At 41.9% G+C, this 23,787-nt stretch overlaps 1 protein-coding gene across 1 annotated transcript in view; it reads right to left on the reverse strand.

Moving 5' to 3' along the window:
* Positions 1-23,787, reverse strand: part of MYO5B (myosin VB) — a 366,001-nt gene that overhangs the window by 189,863 nt on the left and 152,351 nt on the right. Inside the window, exons 3-4 of the mRNA XM_068562997.1 lie at positions 13,045-13,216; positions 7,196-7,340 (exon numbers count right to left, since the gene is read on the reverse strand). Coding sequence (XP_068419098.1) covers positions 7,196-7,340; positions 13,045-13,216 — 317 coding nt within the window. The remainder of the gene's footprint in view (positions 1-7,195; positions 7,341-13,044; positions 13,217-23,787) is intronic.

The raw sequence follows: 23,787 nt of genomic DNA on the forward strand, positions 1-23,787 counted from the left end.
GGTCCAGTCCTATTCTTTTCTAAACTCACAATTTTTTTTTAATTTTTTAATTTATTATTTATTTATTATTTTTATTTTTGGCTGTGTTGGGTCTTTGTTTCTGTGTGAGGGCTTTCTACAGTTGTGGCGAGTGGGGGTCACTCTTCATCGCGGTGTGCGGGCCTCTCACTGTCGCGGCCTCTCTTGTTGCGGAGCAGAGGCTCCAGATGCTCAGGCTCAGTAGTTGTGGCTCACGGGCCCAGTTGCTCCATGGCATGTGGGATCTTCCCAGACCAGGGCTCGAACTCATGTCCCCTGCATTGGCAGGCAGATTCTCAACCACTGCGCCACCAGGGAAGCCCTAAACTCACAATTTTAAAAGGAGATGACAATATACACTTACCATCAATTTCTTTTAACACAGGGATGTCATAATTAGCTACATTCATTGCACACTTAACTTTCCCCTACACTCAAATCTAAATAATATAACTAGAATTTTAAACAGGGTAGGTAGAAATATAAAGAAACTATACAGTCTAAGAGATTATAAAGGATCAAATGATGCTATCGACCTCGGTGCTGGGGCACCCCGTGGGGAGGGAGAGGGGTGTACAGGCATGGCTGAGCAGGGGGGCATGGAGAGGAGACGAGGGAAGCAGGGAGAAGTAAGTGCAGGAGAAGAGCCTGGGGAAAACAGCGTCCTGGGAAGAATCTGAACAAAGGGAACTAACTACCCAGGGCATGTTCGAGAAATAAGAGATAATGGCAGAGAGGAGACAAAGTCATTCCTGTGTTCAGACATCTTGAACATCTCCTATACCTTGTCCTAAAGCAACCTAGTGCTGACTTGAAATCATAATGAATGGGAAGGAAAGCAAAACTACATCCAAAAGTCAGGGCTGAATGAAGTCACAGCTTCAGACTTTACTGTAAAAATCCAGGCAGTCGCTGCTCCCTAACCACTGACCTCCCCAGCGATGCCGTCACTTGTTGTATTCAACGACAGCCAAGGAAGCTGTCCGTCAGCTTTAACATCAGCTCCCCAAATTTTTATAGCACTCAACGGCTTTTAAAGGTTCCTCATGACCTCTCGCAGGTCCAAATCTCTCTCTGAGGTGATGCCACTATTCTCCTTAAAGGGTGAACTCACTGAGAACCACAGGCCCCAAAGGGTTTGTGCATGGACACACAGTAGGTGGGAGAGACATCGCCAGGGACAGACCCCTGGACACTCCCGTACAGCAAACATCTTACAGAGAAATAAAACCTGGCTCTGCTCTCAACACTGAAAACATGAGGCTCAATCAGAAAGTACTTCACATCCCAAACTTCCCCAAACTATACAACCCAGAATAATAAACTACCTTACATCAAAAAGGAAGGAAGAAACTGACATCATTCTAGTTAAAACTTGATCTCAAAGCAAAGTGTGAATTTCGGTCACTTATGTGCAGTTCTTTTTAAAAATTATTTTCCCAAAGATCCAAATTCTACAGAGTCTGCAGCCCAAAAGAGATCCTGAAATCTCCTGAGTCCGTTCTTGTGTATCCCAGAGTATGCCACCCCAATGACCAGGAAGATGAAGTTGTCAATTCTACTTTTTTTTTTTTTTTGACCTCCGAAGATGGAAAATGTAGAACTTTCTCATTACCTCTCTCCCTTCTGCAACACATCTCCACAGTCCGGATTTCTCTTGGAGCACTCCCACAGGTGGGGGCAGGTTTCAATCGGCTGCCGCAGGCGGGCCGAGCTGCACTTCCCCTCTCTGGGACCCCGTGCAGGAGCGGTCCCATCTTTCACTATTAGTCACTGCTCAGCAGCACAGCAGAGCCAGATGGAAATGTGTGGGCTCTATTACCTTGGCCACCCGAGCAAATGAATTTGCTCTGCAGTGTCCCCACTCTCTTTCAGGAAAGAACACAAAAGCTAAAAAAAAGAAAAAGGATCAGACCTGGGGAGCACAATAAGGTCGCCCACTCCCACCAGCAGAGCTAGAAAATACACCAGAACTCTATCTCACGCTGGAATTTAGACACTTTTGAAACATTAAGGCAAAAGGTCTGTCCTTCGGTCCTCATGGCCCTGCGGACCAGAGTTTGTTTTGGGAAGACTACCTGGGGCCAGTCGACAGGCACCAGTGATGGAGGGAGTACAGCTTCTCAGCAGGTACAAAGGGCTTTGGGGCAAAGAGACCAGGTCTGAATTCCAGCTTCAGCATCTACTATCAATCATTACACAGAGGTCATTGAAACAGGCAACGTATTTCCACAAGAATCTAAACTCCTCACGAGAAGGTGTTCTCATCCTTGGAAATGGTAGGAATACGGAGAGAAGGAAGCGATTTTGAAATAGGGCCCATCAGAGAAAAATTGGTCTTTGAACATCCCTTGTGTCATATTATCTCTTTATCTAACAAGCTCTAAAATGTCTCCATTGCTCTAGGCCAGCATTTCCCAAAGAGTCCTTGAAGACAGTTTTGTGTCTAAATATGATTTGCAAACCCAGCATAATGCTTCCCCATCGTGGAGACTCAGAATGCATGTCAACATAACTACCCTGAGAAGCCCCCTGCCTTGAAGGCAGATGGTTCACTTGATTAATCCAGGGTTTCCAAGAGTCGTCTGACCATATCTGTACCCTTTGTTAATAGAACACGCTTTTCTCCCAAAGTTCACCCCGGCCTTCAGAAGCCTCCACCGTCTGGCCACCCTGCCTCTAACTGTACCGTCCACACACTCCCGACACAGACGCACTTACCACATAGGTTAAGCTTTCCTGGGTGCTGGTTCCCTAACCATGCTTTTTGTGAATAATAGCTTTTTTGAGGTATAAGTCACAGAACGCACGATTCACCCATTTAAAGTACACAATTCAGTGGGTTTCAGGGCATCTGCAGAGCTGTGCACCCACCCACACAATCAGCTGCAGAAAATTTTCATCACCCGCCCCCCACCATCACCACCACTGAAAAAAACAAGACATCCTCATCAGCAATCACTCCCCACTCCCCGCAAACCTCCAGCCCTAGGCAAATACTAATCTACCTCTCTCTATATATTTGTCTACTCTGGACATTTCATATAAGTGGAATTGCACAATATGGTTTCTTGTATGTCTGGCTTCTTTCACTTAGCATATTTTCAAGGTTCATCCCTGTATCAGTATTTTGTTCCTTTTCATGTACCAAATAATATTCCACTGTATGGCTATAACCACATTTTATTTATCCATTGGTCAGTTGATGGATATTTAGTTTTTTCCCCACCTTTTGGCTACTGTGAATAATTCTGCTACAGATGTTTGTGGATGAGTTTTTGGGTGAACATGTTTTCATTTCTCTTGGGTACATACGTAAGAGTAGAACTGCTGAGTCCTGTGGTAACTCTGTCTAACCTTTTGAAGAACTGCTGGACTATTTTACAAAGCAGCTGCACCATTTTACATTCCCACTAGCAGCGTATGAGGATTCTAATTTCTCCACATTCTTGCCAACTCTTGTTGTTATGTCTTTCTGATGACAAACATCCTAGGGGGTGTGAAGCACTATGTCACTGTGGTTTTCTGACCGTACTTTTTGATGCCCCACTGTTAGGGTAATGATCACTCTACTCCACCCACCTAGAGCTCTGCTTCTCACTTTACATATCCTACCAATTCATCAAGATCCAGCTTAAATGCTACAGTTCTCTTGGCCCAGGTCTGACAAGCATCTCCAAACTCAATTCAAACAACGCTGAGCATGGCTTCAATTTACACTTCCTGCAGTTACAGGCTTTTTGGCCTACTGTGTCCTCTCTCTCCAACCAGACTGTGGGCGCCTTAAGAAGTGGGGAGAGGTCTCACATTTCTTAGTGTTCTCTCAGGAAGGAGCCTATCAAATAATTGATACTTCACAAACATTGGCTGATATGACTTAACACAGGAGCTGAGGCTGGAATCAGGGGAGGTAAAAATGAGGGAATGGGCATTTCGGATCTTGAACAAGGGAGGAGCAGAAATAAAGTAGCGGTCAGTCCCCTTTCTCACGGGAACTATCGTTTCTTATGTGGAAGACAGAATTCACGAATTTGATGTTTTATACTAGCTTAGCCTTTTTATTCACTGTGAATCTCCATTTACTCTCAAGCCTAGTCTTGAAGTCAACAGGGATAGGGACAATGAACCAATCATCTTGTTATTGTGTCTCCTCAACCTTTCCGTCCAGCACAAGATTCTGGATGGAGACCTCAGGATGGGGATGAAGGTCTGGATTTATCCCTTCGAGATTTGACAGACTCCCCCCATACACTCAAAGCACCAAGAATTGGAGTGTCCCAGTGTGAACGACATGAAGAAAGAAAATCCAGTCCCCAGTGAATCAAGAGAAAGAATTGCTGAGTCCAAGGCCAACTGACTCAGAGTCACCAAAGACTGGGAGTCATTAACTTTAGTTTCTTGTACCCTTTATTTTGCCCAGCGGTTATGGAGGCTCAGATTCAAAGCAAACTGTGTTAGACTGTGGCTACTTGATCCACATAACAATTATTTCAAAAACTACTGATGAGTCAGGAAGAGCACAATACAGTTGGCAAGTATTGTTAAATGAACGTGTTCTAGTATTCAAAGTTGACAGAGAAGGCCCATAATGGAAATGCAGCAAAAACCGTCCCTGCATCTGACCAGTGGGACTCCCTCTTTCCCTGCAAAGATTCTGCTGGGGCTTCTAATATGCCTCTCAGATCAATAGCAGAAACCATGAGCTGCTGACAACAGAACTTATACAAAAATAGCTCTCTCTCCTGTGGCCATGTGTGCCGGCCTTATGCTTCTAATGCACGTTCATGAGCAAAAATTGCACAAGAATTTCAGCAAAATTATTTGGCTACACCCTAGGACTCAGTGGGTAAAACGATTATAAACCTTAGCACTTTAAAGAAAATCCTTAAGGAAGCAACTCCTTGTCCAACTTTAACATCCAAACCCCTTAATCATCAAACGCATTACCCGAGGCAAGATCATATCACCGCCACCCTGGATCCCACACCTGCCCTTTCCCTCTAACAGGTGTGAACAAGGACCCAAACAAGTGAAATAACCCAAGAGTACAGCTTCCGGCACGGAAAGGAAGAATGTAGGTATTTAATCAAGAGGATCTATGGTATGGATAAAAGTGGAGGCTAGATGTTTCTCAAAGCTGTATGGGAGCCTCAAGAAGTCTGATAAAGAACAGCAACTTCTGATACATCTAAGTGCAACTGGCTAGGAGAGGAGAATGGGATGAAAAACAAACATCAATGACATCCATGAAAGGACAAGTCTCAGGGAGCTGGCAGAACTTTTCGCATGGTAGGAAGTCATCAGAACCAGGCCATACTCACCTTCCATTTTAGAGCCATAAAGAAACCATCTGTAAAGGAGGAAGGATAATCTTCACATGAAGCAAACAATGACTTGGCTTAAGTGATTCTCCCGAGACGTAGAAGCCTGTCCAGACCCCAGGTCCCCCTCCACTGTGCATACACCTGAGCGAGGCCGTGTGCTGCATCACGCTACCCCTCATTCTTCTCCACATGTGATCTGACCTTGAACTACACTTCAGTCCAGAGGTATGTGCCTCAACAGCTTACCAAGCTAAGCGACTCCAGGTCAAGCCCTGATAGCAGATGAACATAGTATGTGGTCGTTTTATGGCATCAGAGAGATCAAAGGTCATGACCATTTTAGCTCCACAATCTATCACATTTGGGAGAAATAAAATGGTTGTAGATCATTCTACTTATTATATTGTTGTTCTCCAATCACTGCTTATATTGAATATGGTCACTGTGTATCCATAAGGAAGCAGACCTTTTACATACCCATGTCCACAGCCAGCAATAAAACATTATAAATTAGTAAGGAAAATTATATAACAGTCTTTCCTCATGGAAACTTTCATTGGGCTGAAAATTACACTCTGATATCCACCGAAGCACAGACCACCTTAAGTGGGATTCTTTCTCACTCCTCTCACTAAATTAGCCTAAGCAGCCCTCCTCCCCACAAAGGACTCCTACCTTTCCTGCTAGCTCTGTAAGATATTCTCTAGAGGTGGCAAAAAAGATTTAGCTGAAAGGATCCAGCATTTTTCTGTTAATTGGAAAAATGCATTTCCACCAAAACTTTGGTAAAACTATCTTTCCCTATACTATATCTTGACAGTTCAAGACCAACACTGTGGTGGTTAATTTTATGTGTCAACTTGGCTAGGCCACAGTTCCCAGACATTTGGTCAAACACTAGTCTAAATACTGCTATGAAGGTGTTCTTTTCTAGATGAAATTAACATTTACATCAGTAGACTTGGGTGGGCCTCACCCAAGCAGTTGAAGATCATAAGAGAAAAAAAGTTGACACCCCCACCAAAGAGAATTCTGCTAGTAGAAAGCCTTCAGACTCAAAATGCAGTATTTTTTTCCCTGGATCTCCAGCCTGCCAGCCTACCCTGCAGATTTTGGACATGCCAAGCCTCCACAACTGCATGAGCCAATTCCTTAAAATAAAAATCCCTCTCTTTACATACACACACACACACGCACGCATGCACACACACACACTCCATATTGGTTCTGTTGCCCTGCAGAACCCTGACCAATACACTCGCCTAGCCCACCTTCTGACGAAATAGACCTGTACCTATCTTTCAGAGTTCGAAAATCAGACCTGCTTAAGTGCCTAAACAGAACTCCACTTCCAGGCTAAAAACCCGAAACCACTATGCATGACTGCTAATTTGAAATTTCTATTTCTGCCCCAAATGCCTGGCATCTCAAGAAGTTGTCAGAGTCCTGGTTCCTTCAAAAGGGAGTCTTCAGTGAGATCTGCAAAATGAATGGTGATGGTATAAAATGGATTCATTACACTTGGAGGGGAGGAGAGAAGGCCAAAAGAAAGTCAAGGAGAGATGAAACACTAGGCATTAACTGCATTGCTCAAAACTGAAATAAGTCTAAGGAGCCACTGTTCCCCAAGCCAAGGTTCACGTTCACAAGAATAAGATGAAAACATGAGGAAACGTGGTAAGAAAAGAACCTGAGCTGGTTTGAGAGTCCCAAGAGTCCCAAGACTCTTCCTCAATCCCAGAATCACCACTGATTTTTTTCCACCACTGAGAAAAAGCAGCCAAAGAAGGTAGAAACTCCCTTTTCTTCCCTCGGACTACCCAGGAGGACTTCTGGGCCGAGGTCATTCTTACCTGGCCATCTGCTTGTAGGCTTCCTCGGCCACAGCAAAGATGTGAGGGTCCATATCCCCCATGTTTTGGCCACTGTAGGCATAGATGACATCTTGACCATAGATTGGCAACTGTTCATAAGGATTAATGGCAACAAGCACGATCCCTGCAAACAGAAAATGCAGTCAGATTCTGAGAGCACGATGGCCTCCTGACTAGAGCTTTACAGGCCCCTGTTCATATACATCAGAACTGAAGAAGGAAAGAGGAACAGAATGAGTCTTAACCAATCACTCAACTAAATCTAGATGTATGTGTGTTTATCAGGCACTCTGCTAGACCCTGATGGAGAAAAGAATGACAGGCCAGGCCTCCAAATGCCCTAGAGCATGGAATAAGCACATATGCATGGGCACGCGTGCACACACACACACAAACACGCATGTACAAATGCTCAACAAATTGAATTCATAAAATAGACACGTACAAAGTGTTGCAGGATCAGAAAGAAGAGGGTACTTAACCCTGCCAACAGGTATTAGGCTTAAAAAAAAAATCTCAGAATTAAAATCTAAAAGAGGGACTATTAATTTCTCATTTGTATGTGGGTTGTCTTAACTAAAATATAAACAACTTGTGAACAGGAAATACGATTTACACATCGTAATGTCAAATGTTGGCTCAGCCGATTATTTTTTATTTATTTATTTTTTAACATCTTTACTGGAGTATAAATGCTTTACAACGTTGTGTTGGTTTCTGCTGTATAACAAAGTGAATCAGCTATACGTGTACATATATCCCCATATCCCCTCCCTCTTGCGTCTCCCTCCCACCCTCCCTATCTCACCCCTCTAGGTGGTCACAAAGCACCAAGCTGATCTCCCTGTGCCAGGCGTCAGCTGATTATTAATTGTGTGACTTTGCCAAATTACTTAACCTCTGAGTGCCTTAGTTTCCTAGACTGCAAAATGGGGATAAAAATTGCATTTCCCTGGTTATCCTGAGGGTAAAATGATTAATAGAGAGAACATTCACACCATTCAGACTTTCACAGTAAGCACTGAGTGTTGGCTATTTTTTATTGTTTCACACCACACTATATCATGCATTATCTTTCACTTCACTATTTTTCCCATCTTGTGTCCCCAAAAGGACAAAATGCAATGGTGGACTCAATAAATACATGTTGAATGAAGAGTTCGCAAATCCTCTCACCCTGAAGATCTTTTACGGAAGGGCAAGGTAAATTGATATTTGAGAATGTGAAGAGCGAGAAAAAAACAAATTCAATATTCAAGATAAGACAAATTCATGCCTTCTTCTTTCACATAAACATATTCTGGATCTCAAGGGAACCACTGATGGGTACAAAAAATGTGAGCTTTTCCAGTCATCTGGGGAAGAGAAGGCAAGAATGGAATGGGTCACTGCCAAGATGGGAGAGCTCCTACGTTGTGCTCCCTTCTGGTGTTTGAAAAGAAGCACAGTCAAGAGAATGAGAAGACAAGCCATAGACATATCTGATAAAGGACTGTGACCCCAAATATACAAAGAACTCTTAAAACCCAACAGTAAGGGAATGAACCATCTAATTAAAAAATAGGCAAAAGACCTAAACAAACACCTCACCAAAGAAGATATAGAGACGGCAAATAAGCATGGGAAAAGATGGTCCACATCATAAGTCATTAGGGAAATGCAGATTGAAACACCAATGAGATACCACTATACACCTATTAGCATGGCCAAAATCCAGAACACTGGCAAGGTCAAATGCTGGCGAGGATGTGGAGGCAAAGGAAATGCTTATTTCATCACTGGTGGTAATGCAAAAAGGGCACAGCCACTTTGGAAGTTTCTTACGAAACTAAACATAATCTTGCCATATGATCCAATAATCACACTCCTTGGTATTTAGCTAAAGGAGTAGAAAACATATCCACACAAAAACCTACACGTGGATGTTTATAACAGCTATATTCATAATTGCTGAAACTCAGAAGCAACGAAGATGTTCTACAGTAGGTGAATGGACAAACTGTGGTACACTGAATAATGGAATATTAGTGTTATAAAGAAATGATTTATCAAGACATGAAAAGACATGGAGAGAACTTAAATACATATTACTAGGTGAAAGAAGCCAATTCGAAAAGGCTACACACTGTGACTATACCATATGATATTCTGTAAAGGCAAAATTACAGAGACAGTATAAAAAATCAGTGGTTGCCAGGGGTTAGCGGGGAGAGAGGGATGAACAGGCAGATTACAGATGACTTTTACGGCAGTGAAACTACTGTTATGATACCATAATGGTGGCTACATGTCATTATACATTTGTCTAAACCCGCAGAACATACAACACCAAGAGTGGCCTGATGTCTACGGACTTTGGGTGATAGCGATGTGTCATTGTGGGTTCATCAATTTTAACAAATGTTTCACTCTTGAGCAGAATGGTGATAGTGGGGAAGGCTCTGCATGTGTTGGGAAAGGGGTTATATGGGAAGTCTGTGTACCTTCCACTCAGTTTTGCTCTCAGCCTAAAATTGCTGTAAAACGTAAAGTCTATTAAAAGGGGAAAAATACGAGAGAGAGGGAGAGAGAGAGAAAGAAACGTGAAACGTAATAAACCACATTACCCAAGTAAAGAAGAAAGGGCAAGGAGAGGAAAAAGACAAAGTCCTCTTCAGACGAAAGTTTTCCTGAAAATACAACCTGGAATGAAAAATAAGGCCCAGAACTCAGGAAAACTCCACTTAATAAGAGAATTCTGTAAGTCATTCGCCTTAAAAACAGCCTCTCATGTTTTACTGGTTACTGAGAGTTGTATAAAACCCTAGTTCATTCCATTCAACTTTTGATATTATACTCTGAGGTCACACATTTTCCTAAAATGTCTCAGCCCCCTCCACAGCAGGTAAGAGTGCTTCTTGATGACTTAGAATTCTGCGCTACATCACTCACTCTGAAAGCTGAAGCTGGAAGAGCCAAGGTACACTTGGATAAATACATACAGACACCCGGACCTCTCTTAGAAGGAATGCCTGTAAAAAGCAAAGCTGGTGGTCATTTATCCCTTTCTCCAAAAAGGGAGATTTTCAAAAATCTTTTTGAAAAAAAAAAAAAAAAAACACTTACTGAGGGCTTCTTTCAAATAAAACTCTCACTAGCAATTGGAGGAAAGGAGCTTTGGGAAGCTCTCTCAAGCACTGAAATCAACATGGTATTTCCAGCTCCTGAAATCTGGCATAAAAGCTCACCCTAACTTAGCAGCCAGCTGGCCAATTCCAAACCAAAGTGGGATATCACAATGAAAAGAACCCTGATCCCCTGAGGGCTCCCCTAGGATCACAGATAAGACCAAGGCACTGCAGTACAAATGGGACAACCCCCCACAAAGAAGCCCTCAGCTGACTCTGCAACCAGATCCTAAAATGTTTTGCCCCTCAAACGACAATATATATAGGGTTCTTGTTTTCACCATAGCACTTAACAATAGTCTAAAATAGAGAAGCCAAAAGTTGGGATGGGGGAAATTGAGAAATTTCAAGAAAAATGTGAGAGAAATTTTAGGACATTTGTTTAAAGCACTTGTCATGGCACATAAATCATACCAATGTTTTCTTAGGTCAGTCTCCCAAGACAATAGAAATAAAAACAAAAATAAACAAATGGGACCTAATCAAACTTACAAGCTTTTGCACAGCAAAGGAAACCATAAAAAAGAAAAGAAAAGACAACCTACAGAACGGGAGAAAATACTTGCAAACAATGCAATCAACAAGGGCTTAATTTCCAAAATATACATACAACTCATACAACTCAACAACAAAAAAACAGACAACCCAATCGAAAAATGGGCAGAAGACCTAAATAGACATTTCTCCAAAGAAGACATACAGATAACCAATAGGCACATGAAAAGATGCTCAACATCGCTAATTATTAGAGAAATGCAAATCAAAACTACAATGAGGTACCACCTCACACCAGTCAGAATGACCACCATTAAAAAGTCTACTAATAACAAATGCTGGAGATGTATGGAGAAAAGGGAACCCTCCTACACTGTTGGTGGGAATGTAAGTTGGTGCAGCCACCATGGAAAACAGTATGCAGGTTCCTCAGAAAACTAAAAATAGAATTACCACATGATCCAGCAACCCCACTCCTGGGCATATATACAGACAATACTGTAATTCAAAACGATGCATGCACCCCTATGTTCACAGAAGCACTATTTACAATAGCCAAGACATGGAAACAACCTAAATGTCCATCAACAGATGAATGGATAAAGATGATGTGGGGTGTGTCTGTGTGTATGTGTGTATACGTATATGTGTGTGTGTATATGTGTGTGTATATATATATGAATACTACTCAGCCATAAAAAAGAACAAAATAATGCCATTTGCAGCAACATAGGTGCAAACAGAGATTATCATACTAAGTGAAGTCAGAAAGAGAAAGACAAATACCATATGATATCACTTATATGTGGAATCTAAAATATGGCACAAATGAATCTACCTATGAAACAGAAAAAGACTCACATATGTAGAGGACAGGCTTGTGGTTGCCAAGGGGGAGTGGGGTGGGGGTGGGATGGACTGGGAGTTTGGGGTTAGTAGATGCAAACTACTACATATAGAATGGATAAATAACAAGGTCCTACTGTATAGCACAGGGAACTATATTCAATATCCTGGGATAAACCAGGATATTGAAATTAACACAACACTGGAAATCAATTATACTTCAATTAAAAAATAAATTTTAAAAAAGCATTTGTCATGGTTTCTGATCATGAATTCAACAAATATTCATCATGCACATGTTTGTACATGGGCAAGTGAGAGGGTCAGACAGAAAGGCAGCCCTTTCTCAAGCAGAAAACAAAAACATGCGCCCCAATGTTCACTGCAGCACTGTTTACGATAGCCAAGACATGGAAGCAACCTAAATGTCCATCGATAGAAGAATGGGTAAAGAAGATGTGGTATATATATACAATGGAATATTACTCAGCCATTAAAAAGAATGAAATAATGCCATATGCAGCAACATGGATGGACATAGAGATTGTCATACTGAGTGAGGTAAGTCAGACAGAGAAAGACAAATATCATATGATATCGCTTATATGTAGAGTCTTTATAAAAAGGGTACAAATGAAGTTATTTACAAAACAGAAACAGACTCAGACTTAGAGAGTCAACTTACAGTTACCGGGAGGAAGTGTGGTGGGGAGAGATAGTCAGGGAGTTTGGGATTGACACGTACACAATGCTATATTTAAAATGGATAACAAACAAGGACCTACTTATAGCACAGGGAACTCTGCTCAATACTAGGTAACAACCTAAAGGGGAAAAGAATTCGAAAAAGAAGAGATACACATATATGTATAACTAAATCACTTTGCTGTACACCTGAAACTAACACATTATTAATCACCTATACTCCAATATAAAATAAAAAGTTAAAAAAAAACAAAAACAAGCCAGCTGTACATTTGCAGCAGTGTGCTCCACAGTGAGAGCAAATGCCTGAGCTAGCACACTGGGATGGATTTACTGCTTTCCTACTGATTCCAGGACTGTGCCTGACCATCAAGCCACAAGGTGTGGCCCATTTCTTCCCTGCTTGAGCTGTGATTAACACCAATCCTCCCACAGAGAGGTATGGCAGCCTAACTAAGCCACATTCACTGACTGCAAACATTTCAAGGGTCTCAGGTGAGAGGCACTTATAATGAGAGTGAAAGTAGGATTCTTAACCATTGGAGTTTAACACGTAAAGCCTAAAGATTGTAAGCACTTTCAAACACACACAGCCAATAGATACCCCTCACTTACCACAGTAAGTGTAGATATGGTTGGACTCCAGGAAACGGACCTTTAAATTATGCAAAACTGCAGGCTCATGTAGATAGCTAAGAGCAGTTAGGTCATTTTCTCCCACCAGGATATCTGGATTCCGCAGGAAGGGAAGCTGGTTGCCTTGGATATCAATGGGGTATTCCCGAATCTAAGGAAAGGCAAGTGGCAAACACAAAAAGGCACAGTTATGAAGCATTTAGCCAGTGTTCAATGTCCCGTCTTGTTGGCTAGGACTGCTACCCTAACATGATCATAAGTGAAGACAAATAACACTTTTTAAAGAAAGCGAGTTGAACAAAATACCTGTGTTGCCATAAGTGACCAGCCCAGGTAGAAAATTTGCTGATAACATAATCCCAGTGTATCAAGGTAAAAGACTGAATGACATGAGAAATTCAGGAAGCACAGGTAGATTTAATAAAGTGTTCTTCTGCTTCTCAGTGCAAAAATACTGAGTCTTTAATTCTAGTTGCCATACTGTTCTTTCTCCCATCCAGGAACGCTTCTTTGGTTTGCCCCATTTGATGCTGGTGTTGCTTTACTCTCTCTCCCATCATCCAACGCACTCACCTATTTTTTTTTTTTTGGATTACCTTACAACCAGCAAACTGCTCTCCATAATTCCATTCAAGTTGTACACATATTTTTCCCCAACCTAACTGCGAGCAGTAATTTTACTTTAACCTAAAGTATAATAGGAGCTTGAGGGGTGCGTGTGTGTGTGTGTGTTTGTGTGTAATTAGGGAGTATGATTACACATTATAAAGTCAAATCTCAAATACAAGGTGTTATCCTTGTACTCTCAGCATACATAGCACTTGGACTACATACTCAAAATACGTTTAGTGACAGGATATAACTGACTACCTGTACACATGAAATTAATACAAAGAAATAATTAATAAAAAGGTAGTGTTCTTTAACATTTAAACAGAAGGAACTTGACTGTTGCTTACCATGTTTTATGAGTGTTAAGTTTCTTATGGTGTTCTTAAAAATCATCTGAGAGCTTGTAAAAAGAGTTTCCTTGGGACTTCCCTGGTGGTCCAGTGGCTAAGACTCTGCACTCCCGATACAGGGGGCCCAGGTTTGATCCCTGGTCAAGGAACTAGATCCCACATGCCGCAACTAAGAGTTCACATGTCTCAACTAAAGATCCCACATGCCACAAGTAAGACCCGGCGCAGCTAGCTAGCTAGCTAGCTAGCTAGGTAAGTAAGTAAATAAATACATAAGTTTCCTCAACACAACTTATGTTCAGGAGCTCTTGGGCAGGGACCAGGAATATCAGTTGTTAAAAATCCCCATGTAGTTCTGATACAGGTGGCCTATGGATCATATATTTTTTTAATTAATTATTTATTTCTGGCTGTGTTAGGGCCTCCGTTGCTGCATGCAGGCTTTCTCTAGTTGCAGCGAGCGGGGGCTACTCTTCCTTGTGGTGCACTGGCTTCTCATTGTGATGGCTTCTCTTGTGGCGGAGCACGGGCTCTAGGCGCGTGGGCGTCAGTAGTTGTGGTGCAGGCTCAGTAGTCGTGGCTCGTGGGCTCTAGAGCACAGGCTCAGTAGTTGTGGCGCACGGGCTTAGTTGCTCCGCGGCATGCGGGATCTTCCCGGACCAGGGATCAAACCCTAGTCTCCTGCATTGGCAGGCAGATTCTTAACCACTGCGCCACCAGGGAATTCCCTATGGATCATATTTTAAGAATCGCTATTCTATACAAGTCTTTCAGTGCTCTCTCCTGTCCCACTTTTAGAGGGACTTGTACTACCAGATATTAAGGTATATTATTAAAGCTACTATGGCATTGGTTTAAATTAAAGTACTGTCATAATGGTGTTAGAATAGACAGATAAATGAAACATAATAGCAGGTCCAGAAATAAATGCAAGCACATATGGGTAATTTATTCATGATGACATTAAAATAGCAAATAAATGTTAAAAGGGATTTTTCAGTAGTGGTAGGTAAATTTGCAGCCATTTAGGAAAAAAAAATTGAGTCCGTGTTCTATTCTCCCTCATATTAAAATAAATTTTAGATGAAAAAAAATAAAAATTAAATGCAAAAAGAAAAATAAAACCAAAAAATTAAATGAAAAAAGAAAAATAAAACCAATAAGAAAATGTGGGCAAATCTTCGTAAAAGCTTTGAAAGGAAGTACCTTTAAGGGGTGAGAAAAAGCCAGAACAATGTAGGGAAATATTCATTAATCTGACTATAATCTAAAACTTTAAAACCATCATAAAACACACCATATGCAGAGTAAATTGAGAGAAGGGAACAGTTATTCTGCATTATTTAATAGAATATTCCTAACATCCAAAGAGTTGTAAGAAATCAAAAAGAAAACCAATACCCTCACAGAAAATTGTGCACGGAATACAAGTCACAAAATAAGAACTACAAATGGACGATATGTGAAAAACTATTCAACTTTACCATTAACAAAAGAGATGCAAATAAAAGATTATTAGCACCACTATCCATCAGCTAAGCAAAAGTACATAAAAACTGACACCCAGGACGGGTGTGGGCAAAGAGAGCTCAGGCTGATTTAACTTTTCTGGAGGGCAGGTGGCAACACCTTGTCAGAATTTTTCATAAATATATTCTTCCTTGGCCCCAGGAGACAATCTTACAAATGAGCAAATGTATCAACTCCCGAAGCTGTAAATACAGAAGTAAAGCACGACACAGACCAGTATTTACGGTCAGGCAGCTACCCTCTACGGTCAGGCAGCTACCCACAGCATTCTGCTGCATCTAACAAAAGGCATGTTACAGAATGAAATCTATAGTAGGATTCCATTTATTTAAAACTGTATATTAAAGTCTGACTGGAATAACATCCCAACAAAATATCAGTGGTTACCTGTGTTAGTGAGGTTTTCTTTTGTACAGTTTCCTGTTGTTGGGACTTATAAAATATTAAACAAGGCTCTTTTCTTTCTGTGAAAAAGCTCTTTTATTCTTATCAAACTTACTTCATACAGGAGACCAGCAAACAACTATCATGAAGATGCAGATAAAATTTCCAAGAGGTGGGAAACAAGGGGGAAATGGAGACTGTTGAGAGTTGATTTTTATTTCATTAACCTCTAGAATTGCTCCCTCACCCCCTTCATCTCCAGCAGAGTGGGTGGTGTCACTGGGCCTCTAACCACACATCCCTCCCTGAGCCCTCTGAAAGACTTCCCAATGAGGATGTCCCTCTGCCCAGCAGGAGCGCGTCTGCTCTGGTCTCCCGCGTGGCTCTCCACCCCGCCTCCCTGGTAAGCAGCACAGAGACAGCAGCTGCAGAGCCACAGAGCTCCCCCAGCCAACCCCCCATTTTTCAGATCAGAAAGCTGGGACCTGAGCCCGGTATCTTTAAACCCTGAGGCAGAAATGCTGGCATTCCATATTTTCTCAGATGAATCTCCCCTCAAAAGACTCTCCCCCAAGCGTGTGGAGGGGAAGGCATCGGCAGTTTTGTGAAAACATGGTCCAAAAATAAGCCAATGGTATCGGTTACAGTAAAATTGATAAGGAATAAAAATGCCCAGAGCAGCAGCAAAGAGGTGAGAGCTGCAAGCTCAGCATTCTATAAAACTACAGACTTCTGGGGTTGTGCATATCCAGGGCAAGGGAGGGAGGGAATGAGAGCCTGAAGAACACATTGTTTTCTCTAACAGGTATTTGATTCTAATAGCGCTGCTAGGGTTGAACACTTACGGTTAATATGGTTTTATTTGAAATTAAAGGGTTTATGACACGATCAGAGACATTGAACTTCCTGCACAAAAGACTTCACTACATAATAACTGGGACTTTGGAGGTAAAGAGGAGGCTGAATGTTAACACCCTTCACAAAATTAATGCTCGGTCACACACCCAGAGTGGACCTTCTCCTCTCCAAGGCCAGGAGCTGGGAATCAGGAACAGGTGGGGGTCTCCAAATGGTCACCATCCAGCAAATGATACTGGACACCACTTGAGAATATAGAGGGTGGCATAAGGTAGAGGACTGGTCTAGACCTGCACTTGCCAATAGATGGTTATTCAAATTGAATTCATTAAAGTTAAATACGATTAAAACTTCAGTTTCTCATGCTAGCCACATTTCAAGGGCCCAATAGCCACATGTGGCTAGTGATTGCCATACTGGACAATACAGATAGAGAACATCCCACTGTAGCACAATGTTCTCTTGGAGAGTGTTGGTCTAGATTGCTCTAAACTCAGTAGGTGATTCTATAATGCTTAGTAGGTGCTTAAAAATACCAGTTGAATGAAATGTCTGATATTTTCATGACCTCTCCCATACCTCAACATGTCCATGTTACATGGTACCACAGCAAGAGAACATAATCATAAAAACATCTTCAAATGACAAATCCCAACACAAAGATTTGGAGCTACTAATCAGCATATATGGTAGAGTAGGAGAAACAAGTTTTCTTTCTCTACCCATAGAAGCAGAAGATCTAGAGAAAAGATAAGCTGGTAAAAATAGAGTTAACAGCAGGCAAGCAGTTGGTGCTGACCCTGAGGTGCCACATGGCTCACAGAAATGGAGACCGACCAGGAGTTAAACCCTGTATTCAAGTCCTGGCTGTCAACTAAAGCAGTGGCTCTCAACCCTTCCTGCACCTTGGAATCCCATGAGGAGCTTGCAAAAAGATACTATGCTGTGTCCCACCCCCAAACTCTGATTTAAGAAGTCTGGCTGTGCTGGAGCTTTGCAAAAATTTTGTAGCTCCTCGGGGGTTTCTATCATGCAGCCAAACTTGAGAATCACTGAACTTAACTGCTCTGAGGTGTTGAGTCCATCACTTCATTTCCACAGACAGCAGCTTCCCTAATTGTAAGATGGGAGGACTGGTCCCAACAATCTTTAAGGGCCCTTCCAACTTTATTGGTCTAAAGTACTTAACTTAGGTCAGTGGATGTGGGTGCGTTCTCTTCTGTGTTCTCTTTCTGAGCTATCCTCCTGGAAAATAGGAGACCTCAAAGCTTGAATCCACTTACACTTATTGTAATAGCAAGTATGTGGCTCCACATTCATTTAACACACACTAAAAGCCCAGTTTACATTATGTCCTAAACGAATACAAAAAACATTCACTTAATGAATGCTCTGCTGTGTCTTATTCTGTGATAGCTGCGTTTAAATCTTACAGCTCCATCTTCTCTAGTCTCCAAAAAGATCATGCTTCTTAAAAAGAACCTTCTTATTCTTCACCTCATATCACTTAGCCCAGGCCTAAGCACAGGCATGCAATTACTTGAAAAATAAAATACTCTGTGACTCATGTGAACTTCTTAGTTAGGGAGGGTCAGTTAGGTTATGAAGAAATAACAAATTAACCCTGAAACCTCAGCAGCTCAGTACCACAAAGGTTTCTCTCTCATTCATGCTAGGTACCCAAGGCTGGCTGGGATGGAAGCTCTGCTCCACAAGGTCAACCAGACATTAACACGTGGCCTCCACCGTCACCAGGCAGAGGAAGAAGAGAGCATGGCAAACTCCCATAGGCTCTTCTATGCTTCTGCCTGTAAGTGATAGACAGGAATTCTACCTAGAGCTCTCTGGATGGAAGTAATCATGGGGTCCCACATAACCTGCAAGGTGGCTGAGAACCATGGTAGAACGTCTGCATGCCACCTCTACCATGGTAAGTGTTCCTGCTTTAGTAAGTCAGCAAGAAACTCCGAGGTAGCTGCCCAAGGGGGTTTCAAAAAAGTGTGTGGGGTTGGGAAGTGAAGACAGAGGGAGCAGTGGGGTAGAGTCAAGCACCTCACCATGTTTCTAATGGATTTCTAAAGATTCTTGGCCTTGAACTTTTCATATTCTAAAGCCTATATTTGTGTATGTATTACATTCATTATAAGTTAGACTGAAAGCTCCACAAAGGTACAGATGTACCATTTTCACTGCTGTATAACCAGACCTTGACATATAATAATTGCTCAATAATAACTGTTTCTAGTGAATGAATAATGAATGAATGGTGATGCAAGTAATTAAAGTAAAAAAAAACATAAATGAAAATAGGCAATTAAGAAGTTTAAATTATAAACAAAATTACAGCAGCATAAAAATGTGAAGTCAAAAATAATCTTTTGATTTCAATTTATTTCGGGGAAAACAATTTACATATTCTGTTAGAATATGGAGTTATAAAAGTTTAGCTTTTAACATGGTGTCTTTCAGCAATGGCAAGTCCAGGACCATTTCCTCTACAGGCTTAAACCAGGGTTTCTCAACTTTGGCACTGTTTTCATTTAGGACTGATAGTTGTTTCTTCGGGGGAGGGTCCTCTTAGCAACATCCCTGCTCTCTACCTATCACTAGATGCCAATGGCAAACCTCCCTCCTCAGTCATGACAACCAAAAATGTATCCAGACATTGCCAAATGTCCCTTGGGGGCAAATATCACTGCTTCACCAACCTCCAAGCAGAAGCAGCCAGGCAAAATATCCTAACTGATGGAAAAGATCATGAATACAGCAGGGGAAGAGGTCAATGATAATAACTAAGTAACAGAGATCCATCTGGAGATGGATGGTAGAGATGATTGCACAACAATGTAAATGTACTTAATGCCACTGAACTGTACTCTTAAAAATGGTGCAGACGGTAAATTTTGTTACGTGTATTTTACAAAATATATTAATTAAAAAAAATACCACTGTAGACAAGATAACTAATTGTATTGGTACAATATTACCAATAGATATTTATACGCAATGTGTTATTTTATAACTTTAAGGAAACATTTTTTGCATATGTACAATACAAATATTGCCTTCCATATTATCCTTGCCATCCAATCAACAAAGTGTAATACTGTCTCAATGGTGTATTACTGAGCAATTGAGAACAAAACAAAGATAAAGATAAAAAGTATTAGATGACCCATAAACCAATACGAAAGTAAGAAAGAATGGAAAAACCAGTAAAACAAAAAGAAAAAAGAAATAATCAAAGTCACGTGCACTAAGAGGCTTTATGGTACCAGAGAAGTATTACCAAATACTCTTAGCTCTGCGGTTTTGCCAGATGTACATGCAGCTGGCACTTAATCTGCACGGGGTTTATGTGAGCTCTGTGAGCACTCTCAAGGTATGTGGTCTGAGTACACCGATGTGTAAGGACAACAGTCCTAGCTCTTCTGTGAGTCTGTCGCTTCTTGACTCGAAGAACCATGTTTGCTCTTTCCTCGCTATAATACCCTGATATGTTCGGTACCATCCTTAGACCTGAGCAAGAGGGGCCCTTCCCTGGACCCTGCATCTTAACGGGCTCCAACATCACAAATGCAAAATATAACCTTATTAAAGAACACATGGTACCTCTGTCACTTGGGATCAGCGTTCAGTGCTGACACAGTGAGATCTGCAACCCTCAACATACACTCTTGTGACGAACGCCGTCAGGCCCCAGGGAAATGCTTCTGCACACCTCTTGCCCTGTGTCCTTGAAATAAGACAAATGTGTCCAGGCACCTTGAAGGTTGGTGGGCTATAACATCACCAATGTCAGAGATAGACACTGCTTTGGAGTGTGGGGAGGCACTGGGCAGCAAAGACGTTTAGATAAAAGGAAAGACAAATTAGCTTGTTAATCCTTCCTTCCAGATAGCACAAATGCAAAACAAAATTCTCATATAATGAAACACCGGTTCCCAGTTGGGCCGAATATCCAATGCCTTGCTTCTCTGCACATTCTAATTGTGGTTTCAGAGGTGCTCACAAATTAGTACAGTATTTGCAAGCACTGCAAACCTGACTTATGAGGAACACTCTGCAGTACTGAACAAGTCACATTCCTCTTAAATGTGTTTATATGTAGGTACAGACATGACATGCCCAATGCAAGGTAGCAGTTCTTTATACTGGCAGCTAGATGGAGACCGAAGAGCTGAGATGCAAGTACTTTCTTTTTCTTTTTTTTTTTTAACATCTTTATTGGAGTATAATTGCTTTACAATGGTGTGTTAGTTTCTGCTTTATAACAAAGTGAATCAGTTATACATATACATATGTTCCCATATCTCTTCCCTCTTGCGTCTCCCTCCCTCCCACCCTCCCTATCCCACCCCCCCCAGGCGGTCACAAAGCACCGAGCTGATCTCCCAGTGCTACGCGGCTCCTTCCCCCTAGCTATCCACTTCACGTTTGGCAGTGTATAAATGTCCATGCCACTCTCCCACTCCATCACAGCCTACCCCTCCCCCTCCCATATCCTCAAGTCCACTCTCTAGTAGGTCTGTGTCTTTATTCCCATCCTACCACTAGGTTCTTCATGACCTTTTTTTTTTCCCTTAGATTCCATATATATGTGTTAGCATACTGTATTTGTTTTTCTTTTTCTGACTTACTTCACTCTGTATGACAGACTCTAACTCCATCCACCTCACTACAAATAACTCAATTTCGTTTCTTTTTATGGCTGAGTAATATTCCATTGTATATATGTGCCACATCTTCTTTATCCATTCATCCGATGATGGACACTTAGGTTGCTTCCATGTCCTGGCTATTGTAAATAGAGCTGCAATGAACATTTCGGTATATGACTCTTTTGAATTATGGTTTTCTCAGGGTATATGTCCAGTAGTGGGATTGCTGGGTTGTATGGTAGTTTTATTTTTAGTTTTTTAAGGAACCTCCATACTGTTCTCCATAGTGGCTGTATCAATGTACATTCCCACCAACAGTGCAAGAGTGTTACCTTTTCTCCACACCCTCTCCAGCATTTATTGTTTCTAGATTTGTTGATGATGGCCATTACTTTCATTTTAATATACTAAATGCTTTATTTTTTCAAGAATTAGAAATGTCAGATTTACCTAAATAATTTTGATAAAATATGCTTTTAATATTTAAACAGACGTAGGCTACATCCCCATTCTTGCCCTGGCCCCAGAAACATTAGCAGGCTTGGATATGCAGAGACACAGATAGAGCACGTTGCTCTTCTTAAAGCTCACGTCTCCCCATCTTCCTCTCGCTCATGAACACTGCCAGGGCCTTGCACACAGGGAGTACTCGCCCTGGACATGGGATACAAACTTGTTTGGAAAAACAGAATTTAAATGCAAAACCATGGAAACGGGGAGAGTTTTCCCTGCCAGTAGAGGGCAGGAGCTGAGCAGTTTGTAAGGGAAGTGGGGGCAACTGAGAGAAGGTCTGCCAGGCAGAGCTCCACGCCGCGCAAAGAATTAGGTAGCTGCATTTATCACCAAGGTCTGCATACACTGAGGTGCTTTACCCGGTCTAAACAGGGTACTGTGCTAAGGGTTGGCACACCTAGATACCTTGCACCCTTCACAGCCGTGGGGAGAAAAAGAGAAGACACGATGCTTTAACCCCAAGAAGTGTCCCATCTTCTCACTGGCTTAAACAGAAAACATCTTACGTTGGGCTGAAACAATCCAGACACAAAAGGACAAGTATCATATGATTCCACTTCTCTGAGGTACCTAGAAGAATGCAACTCAGAGACAAAGGTGAACAGGGATTACCAGGGGCTGCAGGGAAAGGGGGAAATAGGGAGTTAGTATTCAATGGGTAGAGACTTTCAGTTCTGCAAGATGAAAAGAGCTCTGGAGATGGATGGTGGTGATGGCTGCACAACAATGGGTAAGTATTTCATGCCACTGAACCGTGCACTTAAAAACGGTTGACACGGTAAATTTTATGTTTTGTATATTTTACCCAAATAAATAAACAAATAAATAAGAAGCAAGCAAGCAACAGGGGAAAAGAAACATCTTTAGAGGAACACTGGTGGGCCTGACCACCTTGCACAGAGCAGAGCACACAAGTTACTTACTGCTAAGGTAGAAGCCATAGGTTAAGAACTTTATTGTTTTAGAAGAGAACTAGTTTATTTACAACCTTTGCTGATACAGTTAAACCCACACTATTGGACTTCAGAGGGAGGAGCAGAGGGCAGGGAAAGAGACTCTAGGGTGGATTTTTCAGCCAACCCGGTACATCAAGGATGCTTTTAGCTACAGAGGAGATTCTTCAAACATTCAGAGTCCAGCCATCCAACTTCTGTTCTCCTGCCTCTGGTCCACAGCTCAGCTGAGTCGCTCCTAATGACAGCTCAGAGCCAGCAGTGGACAAACCACAGCCCAGGAGCGACCTGGACAGAGTCCGATGCTCAGAGCCCATTATATCTCCAGAACTGCTAACCTCCAGCCCCAGCCATCTCTTCTGATTACAGCTGATGGCCGTGTAGCAGGGGAGGGGGCAGGAGAGGGGTCCTGGGCAGCTGCCAGGATTAGTCACGCAGGGCAGAACTCATTCTCCACTGGGGACGTGGGCATCTGCTCTGTTTTAGCAACACAGCCGACACTCCCTCCGTACAACTCTTAAAAAAACACCCACCGACTTACAAGATCAACTGAAATGAAATCTGCTGGAGTGGAAGATACACCATTCACGTGGGTGAACTAATTTTATTTTGTTTTGGGCGTGGGGTGGCAAGTTATTCAACATGATAAACATGATTCCATCTGTTGGGAATTTTGTTTCTCACCTCAAAACCAAGAGGAGGCTGGCAAAGTCTGCCTGCCAGGAAAGGGAAGGGGAGGTGAGCACACCTTAGTGTAAACAACTTTTAACAAACTAACCAACTGACTGTCCCAGGTTTACCAAGGAATGTGTTCAAAGTTGATACAAAACAAAAGTTAGGAGGGGCAAGACGTTCAACCTT

This window comes from Eschrichtius robustus, chromosome 14 (assembly GCF_028021215.1).
Source record: "Eschrichtius robustus isolate mEscRob2 chromosome 14, mEscRob2.pri, whole genome shotgun sequence".
Classification (NCBI taxonomy): domain Eukaryota; kingdom Metazoa; phylum Chordata; class Mammalia; order Artiodactyla; family Eschrichtiidae; genus Eschrichtius; species Eschrichtius robustus.